General features: G+C 47.8%; 1 protein-coding gene across 1 annotated transcript in view; it reads left to right on the plus strand.

Moving 5' to 3' along the window:
* The window catches only part of LOC146208206 (putative glutamate receptor), a 44,886-nt gene extending 33,403 nt beyond the window's left edge, over positions 1-11,483 (plus strand). The window contains exons 5-6 of the mRNA XM_084591882.1: positions 7,137-7,396; positions 10,877-11,483. Of these exons, the coding sequence (XP_084448008.1) occupies positions 7,137-7,396; positions 10,877-11,177 (561 nt within the window). The 3' untranslated portion in view covers positions 11,178-11,483. The remainder of the gene's footprint in view (positions 1-7,136; positions 7,397-10,876) is intronic.
* Positions 11,484-11,581: the final 98 nt, after the last annotated feature.

Here is an 11,581-nt window from a genome sequence, read left to right on the forward strand (position 1 = left end):
TATTTAGAGAAGCCGTTACAACAGCTGGGTCTTAATTTGAGCAGCCAAATTTTATTATCGTTCGGTGCCACCATGCTTGGGTACAGCCACAGGCCTGTTTTTAACGCCATTCAAAACTTCTTAATAGAAACAAAACGTTTACCTTGCTAATATGCTTTGAAGTTTTAATCTGTACATATAAATCTTACTATTCTCCTACTGCGTGCGTTGGTATTTACTCTTTTTTATTTTGGTTTTTCATATTTACATTTCCTTCTCCATTCCCTAGCATTTATTTATATTTATTTTTGCGATGTAGTTATACATCTCAAAATCTAATATCTCTGCACCCCAATTCTTGGCCGATCCCCCTGTGTGGGTATGTGCCATCAAATTAGAGGAGAACAACAACAACAACAACAACAGCCGCCGTCCACCACCGAAGCGGTGGCGGGGGCAATGACGGCCTACAACAAATAAAAATTCGGTGGCAGGCCAGCTCCCGCCGCAAGCGGCGGTGACCTGCCTGCCCCAGCCCCATCAGGGGAATCTCCTATAGCACATGTAAACGAAGAATGCATGCCTTGTGTAGTCTTCAACAACAGAAGAACCACAGAAGTTCACTCTCGCCTCTCTCATTTCTCTGTCTTTCTCTCCAATTAATAATAATAATAATAATAATAATAATAATAATAATAATAATAATAATAATAATAATAATAATAATAAAATTACAGAGCACTGCAGAATCTAGTAATGCGAAAGCACGGAAGCTTGCTTCTAGTTGCTTATTAATTCACTTCTTGTTTGCCCATTTTAGTCTTTGGTACTTTCAATTGCGCACCTATCCTTTCCTACGCCTTTTTTTCGGCTTTACTTCCGGTTGCGCGATGTCACATCCTTGACGTCATATCCACTACGGAACCCCTTTCTCTCCTTCCGCTTTCACTCCCACCTTCCTCCCTTCCCTTACGCGCGTTCAGGTGTCCACAAAACAAGTGTGGCAAATACTGCGTCTTCCCTTTCCTGTGAAGCAGTTATTCTAATTAACTACCTAATTAACTTTTTGGACTAATTATTTTTTCGGCAACAACATTACGTCACTCTCTATCGATCGACACCACTCATTAACCTCAACCACCTCTCAGTTACATTTTCTGCGAACACGATTTTGCGTACACGTTCTGCGGACACGGTCTGCGGACACGGTATGCGGACAGAAATCTGTGAACATAGCGAAGTAATGTTTTCGCATTAATAATAACAATTGATTGCCGAAGGGAAAGGCGCAGTGTCTATCATACTTGTTTCTGTGGACACCTGAACCACGCCGTTAGGGAACGGGAAGAAGGTGGGAGAATGAGTGGGAAAAGAGAGAGAGAAGCCGTAGTGGAGGGCTGAGGAGCCATTTCGACCACTTGGGGATCTTTAACGTGCAGTGACATCGCACAGCACTCGTACGGACGCCTATTCGTTTCGCCTCCATCGAAATGCAGCCGCCGCCGGTCGAGCTCGAACCCGGGCACTTTGGCACAGTATAGTCGGGCATATTAACCACCGCACCACCGCGGCGGGGTTTCTCTGCAGTTACCTAATTTCGTCAGCCGTGCAGACACCTCCCGTGTACTGAGCGACGTCAGCGCACTTATAAAGATTCAGATTACAAATAATGTCCCGAGGCCTCCTCTACGACTGACTTTCTTTCTTTAGTTACTTCCTTCTCGGCGCGGCACGGTTACCCACCCTGAGCGAGACAGTAACGCCTTTCCTTCCTTGTAAATCATTTGCATTTTCGTAGTTCTTTCTCTCTCCCTCTCCCTCTCTGGACTCCTCCCCATTTTCAACAGTTTTCTCACGGCGCGATGTGACGTACTTCGAGCGAAACCGTACCTGCGCTTCCCCTTTCTTCGTATTCTACATTCCTGTACGAGCTGTGGCGCAGGCCATAACGTCAGCTCCGCCTGCGACTACCAACGTCACACTTGCAGCAGCGCGAGTAGCTACCAGCCGCCGGGCTCCGTGCAAAGTCGCTGTCGCGTCATTTGAAAGCACTTTCCTTGCGCCGCATGTCGCCTTGAGTCACACAGCGGAGGCGCTCCTCTTTAACGCCAAACCCGCGCATACAGACGTGTAAACGTAGCGACGTTGCGGACGCTCTCACGGGCCGCAAAGAGCGAGGTGCACCTGTAACACGCGCTTCCTACTGTAGACAGAAGAAAGGGCACTGCCGCCACTTCTACCACGAACAATTACAACCGGCCTCCACGAAGCGCCTAGCACACGAGTGATCGGTTTGGCCGTGCATGGCCGGCGAAGGCGAACGGCACTTTAAATCGCACGCACCATCGCTTAGTAAACGTATAGTGGGGCTTGTGCGATAGCGGAAACCTCCGAGGTCGCAGGAATGATGCAAGGCGCACTACGTGCGACGAGGCGCTCGATTTAACGTCTCTCTGTTGAGTGCAGTAGTGTGCGGGCGACTTGGGGGTGCGACACACATCAATGGAGCATGCTTAGCGCCAATTCACTGCGCACATTTTCAGCTTATCAATGGTTCGGTTTGTTTTGTAGGGTTTAACGTCCCAAACGTGGAAATTAAGTGGAAATTCTAGTGGAAATTATGAAGAAGAAATGAACATGGGCAGGACATGTAGTGCGAAGAGAGGATAACCGATGGTCACTTAGGGTAACAAACTGGATTCCAAGAGAAGGAAAGCGTAGCAAGGGGCGGCAGAAAGTTAGGTGGGCGGATGAGGTTAAGAAATTCGCGGGGGTCAAGCGGATGTAGCTAGCACAGAACCGGGTAAGGTGGAGAAATATGGGAGAGGCCTTCGCCCTGCAGTGGGTATAGTCAGGCTGATGATGGTGATGAACGTCCCAAAGCTACTCGGGCTATGAGAGACGTCGCAGTGGAGGACTCCGGAAATTCCGACCACCTGGGGTTCTTTAACGTGCACTGACATCGCACAGCACACGAGCGCCTTTGCTTTTCGCTTCCATCGAAAAGCGGCCGCCGAGACCGGAATTCGATCCCGCAGACTTGGGCACAGTAGTCGAGCGCCGTAACCACTGCGCCACCCCTGCGGGGTATAGCTTATTAATGAATCACATCGTTAATGCATGCCAGGCCTGCGTACCTTCCTTGGCGGCTGGAACTGAAGTAACAGATCCAATTAACACGCGGTTCAGCTGCTGCTCGTTAACACGAATAGTCAAGATGTACTATGGTAAGACGCCCGACTACTGTGCCGGAGTTCCCGGGATCGAATCCCGGCCTCGGCGGCTGCGTTTCGATGGAGGCGAAACGAAGTGGCGTCCGTGTGCTGTGCGATGTCAGCGCACGTTAAAGATCCCCAGGTGGTCGAAATTACTCCGTTGCCCTCCACTACGGTCCCCCTTTCTCTCTATCCACTTTCACTCCCACCTTCATCCCTTCCCTTATGGCGCGGTTCAGGTGTCCACAGAGCAAGTGTGACAGATACTGCGCCTTTCCCTTCCCATGAACCAACCAACCAACCAAGATGTACTACTATTAGTAGCTGTCTCTGAGCGACCCTGTACACGTATGTGGTGACGATAGCCTGCTCGCTGCTCTGAGATGCTGGCGCTAGATGTGTACGCTACTAGCGCAGACGGCAATAGTTTGTCATGATTGCGTGTGCTTAGGCCTCTTCCCACTGTTAAACGTCCTCGACGCGAATAGAGGTGCAGTGCGTATGTGTGACTGTCCGTTTGGATGCCACTATGCAGCTAAGCAGCACGAACAGTAACAGATAACTAATAATCGCCTGTTTAAAATAAGGCAGCTGTTTCAATGTTATCAATACTGTAATGCACTTCCTTCACCACCCCTGCCACCCTCTCCCTCTTCTCATCAACCCTGAAAAGGATTCGCGGCTACTCTCGCCCCGCCGGGGTGGTGCAGTGGTAAGACGCCCGACTACTGTGCCGGAGTACCCGGGTTCGAACCCGACCTCGGCGGCTGCGTTTCGGTGGAGGCGAAACGAAGAGGCGTGGTGTGCTGTGCGATGTCAGCGCACGTCAAAGATCTCCAGGTGGTCGAAATTACTCCGTAGCCCTCCACTACGGCTCCTCTTTCCACTTTCACTCCCATCTTCCTCCCTTTCCTTACGGCGCGGTTGCGGTGTCCACAGAAAAACAAGTGAGACAGTTACCGCGCCTTTCCCTTCCTATAAATAAATCAGCTTTTTTTTTCGCGGCTACTCTCACCCGACTACTGTGCCGGAGTACCCGGGCTCGAACCCGACCTCGGAGGCTGCGTTTCGATGGAGGCGAAACGAAGAGGCGTCCGTGTGCTGTGCGATGTCAGCGCACGTTAAAGATCCCCAGGTGGTCGAAATTACTCCATAGCCTCCACTACGGTTCCTCTTTCTCTCTTCCCAATTTCATTCCCACCTTCTTCCCTTCCCTTACGGCGCGGTTGAGGCGTCCACAGAAAACAAGTGAGACAGTTACTGCGCCTTTCCCTTCCTATAAATCAATCAATCAAGCGGCTACTCTGGACTCGTTGATTCTAAATGTACTGCACGGAACTGACGAAATTATAGTCAGGAGCGCAGCACGATTACGAGGTCTCGGGTGCAGTAGCCTTGTTCGACGAATGCAGCCTCCCTTCTCGGGGCCACGAGATGACTATCGGGTTTCGCTCACAGTGGTCGTTGATGTTTTCGTTAAACCCGCCGTGTGCCTGCTGCAACCGCTTCGGTAACAGCGAACGAAGGACGCATACCTTTTTCAGGCAGAGCGTGGTATCGACGATTTCTTAGTGCCGTGAGACTGCCGCATCCCAGCAAACCACAAACATCCCAGTGACGTCTTTATTGCGTCCAAACGTCCACAACCCGAGGCAATACCTTTTAAGACCTTCCGCTTATTACACTTTATTATAACATTTCTTAAGAGAAAACATGGAGACACACTCGCGTTGTATACGAATACATTAGACTTACTATGCATACTTTCAATGACCGTTAGACGCTCCGATCTTGCACATTGTTTTCTTTAATCACATTTTCAGGGTACCTATAACCTTGGAAAATGACATTTAAACCAAGTCGTTGTGAACACGGTAACCCATGTCTGTGGTTTTTCTTCTTTTTCAAGTGCTTAATCAGGAGAAAATAGTTAGTAGGTAGCAATCCCAACAAAACTGATTACTGTCGACTGCTTATCAGTCACCTCATCTTTCTTCAGTCGGGCAAGGTTGGTTTAAATGTTTAGTTAAAACTGGACGGGCGTTCACAGATTTTCGTGCTACGTTTTTGCACCACTGTCGAACGTCGCATGGATGCGTCACACGAATATCGACACTTGTTTTAGAGCTATGCACACAAACTAACAGATGCTATGTTTTGGTAATAACGTAGCTTTTCTGCTTATAAGGACTCTGCAGAAAGAACGTGCTACCATACAGAATGAACAAAAATGAGGAGGCCGCTCCAGCGTCGCTTTAAAAGTATACGTGATTGCATCTTTATCTTATATACATTATTGAACATTTTAAAAGTATTAGTGCTCTAACATCAGTACATTTTGCAAACAAAAGTTGGTAAGTCATGCGCACTACACGGAATTAATTGGGTGCCCCTCTAACGCGTTCGAACGAACAATCTTCGTGAATTGCGTGCTTCGCGCAGCCTGGCATAAGGCGTTGATTCGTACCCTAATGACGAAAAAGTTTGTTTTATTGAATTACTTTTATTTTTGAAAATGCCCTCATTAGAGCAACCTCCTCGCCAATTTTGACTTCGTTTGCGTCCTCCACCAAGCCGTTAGCGTGAGTGAGTGAGTGAGTGAGTGAGTGAGTGAGTGAGTGAGTGAGTGAGTGAGTGAGTGAGTGAGTGAGTGAGTGAGTGAGTGAGTGAGTGAGTGAGTGAGTGAGTGAGTGAGTGAGTGAGTGAGTGAGTGAGTGAGTGAGTGAGTGAGTGAGAAGACTTTATTTACACCGACATGGACCTCGGGGCAGGGGCTCAGCCAGGGGGAAGGTCTCCTTGCCGACTCTCCTGCGCCGCGGCCGCAGAAAAGGTCTTGGAGTAAGCCTCCTCCGCCAGGCGTATGACGATCTTTTGTTCATCCGCATTTGGGCTGCGGATGTAGGACTCCCAGGTAATTTGATCAAGGGGATCAGTTTCTTTAGCTCCCGGAGAATCGGGGCATTGCCAGATTAGATGAGTTTTACTCAGAGGTACGTTGCAGAGATTGCAAGCCTCTGGGTCCCCTGTCATCTCATTATGCAGAGTCATATGAGGAAAGAAACGATTGGTCTGAATTTTTCTCCAGGCCCTGCATTTTGGGGGTATTAGGAATCTATCTGGTGGTGGATAGATCCTTCTGTTTAGTCCGGGATGTATCAGAAGCCGTTAGCTTTATTCGAAAGTATAATATTTGAAATTCCCGCTCGAGGTCACGTGGTTGTGATGCGCGCTCTTAACAGCATTCGAAACATACATCTGACCTCGCGTGGGAATTTCAAATATTCTACTTTCGAATAAAGCTAACGGCTTGGTGGAGGGCGCAAATGAAGTCAAAATTAGAGAGGAGCTAGTTACTCTATTGAGGGCGTTTCCAGAAAATAAAAGTAATTCAATCCGAAACATGCAAACCAGCACGAGTGCAGGGACGGCTGTTGCGACGCGCGTTTTTCTCTCTCTTCTTTTTCTTTATTCTCTATTTTCTAATCTGTCCGCACGAGGCAGCGGAGGTGACAGCTACATAGCCAATAGCAGACCAGTGCATTTTCTTTCCTTCTTTCTATCAGTCGCAATAACAACAGCAGCCCGCACATAACCAAGCCTAGCTCGACGCAATAAGATTTGGCACGCGCAATACACCACAAATGCATGTCCAACCTGCGGAGAGATTTCAAACATTCTCCATATGGTTTGGAACTTTCCCAAACAACGCAGAACATGCAAGTTAGGAACTTAGTCATGAGCAGTGAGGGACGAATATTGCTCACAGAAAGCCGCCCCCTTCAGCTTCAGCTTATCGGGCAGGCCTGGAGGGCCGTATATATGACAATGGTTTTCCGGACTTGAGTGAACCGTGCACCCGCATGATTACTTTACATAGATAAATTTTATTCTCTCTCTCTCTTTAATGTATTATTAACGAATTCATTGAACTGGGCCACGCAGAGCGCCAAGACAGGCATCATGCGCGATATCGGTCGCCAGATGTTGGAGCACCCCGGGCGTACCCTGGTGCCGACGGAGCACGAGGGCTACAAGCGCTGTCTGCGCTCCCGTTACGCCTATATGTTCCCGGAGACCGTGCTCAAGGTGGAAGAAGCTCGCACCGCGGGCCGCCTGCTGGTTTCGCGGGACGCCTTCTACCACGCCATGGCCGTGTACACCTTCCCGAAGGGGTCGCCCCACGTCGCCACCTTCAGCTACGGGTGATGAACAAGCCCCTGTATCATGTGCATCATGTGCATCATGTGTGTTCTTTTCCCTCCACTCACATTTCAGGGCTGCGTTCTCTGCAAAGCCGATCCCAATAATTATATTACTTCGCGGTCATTAGTTCGGGCTTTTTAATGCATACCTATAAAGCCGGTGCTGCGTTAATAGTAATAATAATTGGTTCACGGGAAAGGAAAGGAGCAGTATCTGTCACACTTGTTTCTGTGGACACCTGAACCGCACCGTAAGGTAAGGAAGGAAAGTGGGAGTGAAAGTCGAAAGAGAGAGAAAGAGGAGCCGTAGTGGAGGCCTACGGAGTAATTTCGACCACCTGGGGATCTTTAACGTGCGCTGACATCGCACAGCACTCGGACGCCTCTTCGTTTCGCCTCAATCGAAACACAGCCGCGGCGGTCGGGTTCGAACCTGGGTACTCCGGCACAGTAGTCGGGCGTCTTACCACTGCACCACCCCGGCGGGGCACGGTGCAGTGTTGAATCCCGAATTTTGGGAGCAGCTGTGAATTCCAGCTTGTGGGATTGGATGAAGAGCATCATGTGCCTCCTTGTCTCGAAACACTTGCACAGTGCGCTGACATCGCACAGCACACGGACGCGAAACGAAGAGGCGTCCGTGTGCTGTGCGATGTCAGCGCACGTTAAAGATCCCCAGGTGGTCGAAATTACTCCGAAGCCCTCCACTACGGCTCCTCTTTCTCTCTTTCCACTTTCACTCCCACCTTCCTCCCTTCCCTTACGGCGCGGTTCAGGTGTCCACAGCTACAAGTGTGACAGATACTGCGCCTTTCCCTTCCTGTGAACCCCTTATTATTATTAAAAAACGCACGTGTTCACCACCATGCGAAACTATATAGATAACCATCAGAACTCTTCGAAATTCCTTATATATCGAAAATACTTCGAAATCCGGCACTTTATATCTCTAAAGAATTAATTTTAGGCTTTCTGAAGTACTGCTCAGCGCAGCATATGTAAGCCTCCTTTTCAGTATTATCTTTTGCTTGATCTGCCTAAAGAAAAGTGGGAGACAGAAAACATTCGAGGTATTGCAGATTTGTTACTTTACTGGTGTAGGCTAAAGATGATCCTAATGGCTCCCCTCTTCGACCCCCCTTGTGGATCCTTGTTCATGTACACACTCTGCTACTCGCTTGCAGGCTAGCGAGCCAGGGTCACTTTACCGCAGTCCGACCACTATACATTTTCTTTTATTCATTTACTATTTCTCTCGCTGCTCGCCTAATCAATAATTCATCGATTTGTGCCTACACTATCGTGACATATAATTCTATGTCAGGCGACCTTCCACATAACTGAGTCCTTCTAATTTCTGGTTCATTTTCGTTTCGTTTACTGGTTGTTGTTTTTATGTTCATTTCATTTACTTTTTGTTTTCAGTGTAATCAAAACTTTCACTTTTTGTATAAAATGTAATTACCACAAAATTATTCATATTTATATTTATATTTGTTTACTTTTAAAGTTAAAAGAAGCTTAAGCTTTTCCCTAATTGACGCAATGGCGCCTTCATAAGTGTCCAGGGAAGTGCGTGTACTCAATCGAAGAACCGCAAAAAAAAAGGGGGCCTGCAGGCGGGAGTCACTAAAACTGTCCCATCATGCACTTATAAACAGAGCTTAAGTGTCCACTGTTAGTGTCCACTATATTTTTCCCGACCGCCGTCTATGGCTGCGGCGGCTTCCCGGCGGAAAGAGCTGTGCTGTTCAGAAACACTATATTTGTACTCGATGTGAAAGGTGTTATAAAATATATTTTTTTTTCGCAAATAATGTTGCATGTATGTACGTTTGAAGTACCGATGCATTCGTTTCACTATGAACAGGTTTTACGTCAGATAACGTCGGACACGCTGGTAAAGTGTAGGGATTGCTTGTTTCAGATCTGTGTCATAAAACGATAAAAAAATACACCTTTAGAATGGTTTCTCCTCTTTGCATAACACGATATATACAAGCCGCCAGTCACTCTCTTTGTTTTCCTTTCCACCTGTGCTCGCGACACCCTCCTTACTGAAGGCAGACTCCTTCACTATGGCGTCTCTCATCGGCCTAGTCGCTTTGGAATGTTATTAAACCAACGACAAAATAAATTTTTCAATAATTAGATGGACACTTATTGGTTGTGGGCATCTGGGGCTCAGAAAGACCATTCCGGGATGCGGGTACAGTGAACTAGAATAGTAACGCAGGTACCGCAAAGTAATATTTACTGTACTCGCGTGCCAGCTATATCTGGGCAGACCCCGTCGGGGTGGCGCGGTAGTTACGACGCTCGACTACAGTTCCCAATGACGCGGGATAGAATCCCGGCCTCGGCGGCCGCTTTTTAAGACGCCCGTGTGCTGTGCGATGTCAGTACACGTTAAAGAACCCCAGGTGATCGAAATTTCCGGAGTCCTCCACTACGGCGTCTCTCATAGCCTGAGTTGCTTTGGGACGTTAAAGACCACAAACCTATATTTTGGCAGTGGTGTACATGGTGACCACCCCATGTAAGGGTCGCTATTGGCACGTCAAGCAAAGGAGCGCTAACATGCATCCAATTTGCTACTCACTTAATCCCTACTGTCACAGTTAGAACTTCTGTATTTGTACACATGCTCCTTAGCATACATTATAGTGAGGTACTACTTTTCGTGAAACACCACGCAACATACATATGTGTCCCCGGTTGTATCGAAGACACTCATACATGTAATCATGACCTAGTCGGTAGCAATTGCCTGACTAGCGACCGCTCGGTTTTGGGTTCGAATCCGGAGTGAAATTCTTGAGTTTCCTTAACTTAAAACCAGACTACTATGTAAAGTTAATTTACTAAAACTAGAAAATGTACACGAGCAATCCTCTCTGCAGCGCAATTAAGCTAGCTTCATTAGCACTTGACATGTGGGCGATCGAAAATGGTGCTATTCGTCTACCATCAACTCAACTCACTCCGGCGCGCAAGAAGAAAGAAACATTGCGAAGTGGCCCCACCACGCCCCGTACATGTAATTTGGGTAACTTGGGAGCGTCCAATGAGAAGGTGTAATTGTCCGGAAAATACTAGTGTTGTCATCGGGGAGGTTTGCGCGCAAAGATGTGGCGCCCGAGCGGTCGCTAAGGGCACTTTTTAAAATTTATTTGTAAATTATGGGCTCAGCAAAGCCTTTAAATTTGACTCAAATACTCACAAAAACCACCTTTATAGATTTCTTGCATTAAATTATTAGCTCAACTATAGCATTCGACCAGCGGCTAATCTGAGACATGCGCTGACCTTTATTTCCCATAAGAAACACTATTTATAGTCACTTTATTTTGCATGCACCCACGTGTGTGACGTGGGTTTCTGAACACCGACGCCACCACTGATGAAATTCAGGTATCTTTCTGTAATGTATGCCTTTCTCTGAATCAACAATTTCTTTCTTTTTTTTTTTTTCGACAGGATGAAGAATTTCATGTTCATGGGGCTCGTGGAAAAGTGGCTCAACGATTTCCTGTGGCAGCTTCGAAAGAACACGGAGCAGACCGAAGCGGAACATAGCGCTGAACGACCCATCAATGTTGTTGATCTCCAGGGAGCATTTTTCGTCGTCGTAATGGGATACGCCTCAGGCCTGTTGGCCCTCGTGACTGAGTCATGCTGCAATGCCATTGCAAGACGATTAAGATCAAGACCAAATGAATCAGAAGCTCCAACAAAAGAAACCATAGATGGCCAGCAATTCGCAGGCGCACCGAACTAAGAATTGAAGATCTGATACTAATCACGCACGTATTTCGACTTACTTCCCTTTTTGCAACACATTACCCGAGAGGCAATTGCGCAACAAGACTGCTAACTGCACGTTCCACGGCCCCTGACGAAATCGCACGCGCTCTCGCACATCCCGCACAAGCTAGCCCACTCTTTGCTGAAGTGTGAGCCGGAAAGTAACACTCTCCGCTGTACACAATCAGGGCGACAACCGGTTTTCCAGTAGCCGGACAGCCAGGCACATATATCTGACAGATAAAATTGTTGATCACTATGTGAGTGTGTGTCTGTCTTCTTTCTCTCGTTCTCACCTTCTTTGCCAGCTGAGCACACTGCCCTTTCACTTTGAGGGTTCGTGACGAAATGTCCGTGCATGTGTCGTGCTACGTGCTG

Source organism: Amblyomma maculatum, chromosome 1 (assembly GCF_055883805.1).
Source record: "Amblyomma maculatum isolate TAMU_Amacu chromosome 1, ASM5588380v1, whole genome shotgun sequence".
Taxonomy (NCBI): Eukaryota; Metazoa; Arthropoda; class Arachnida; order Ixodida; family Ixodidae; genus Amblyomma; species Amblyomma maculatum.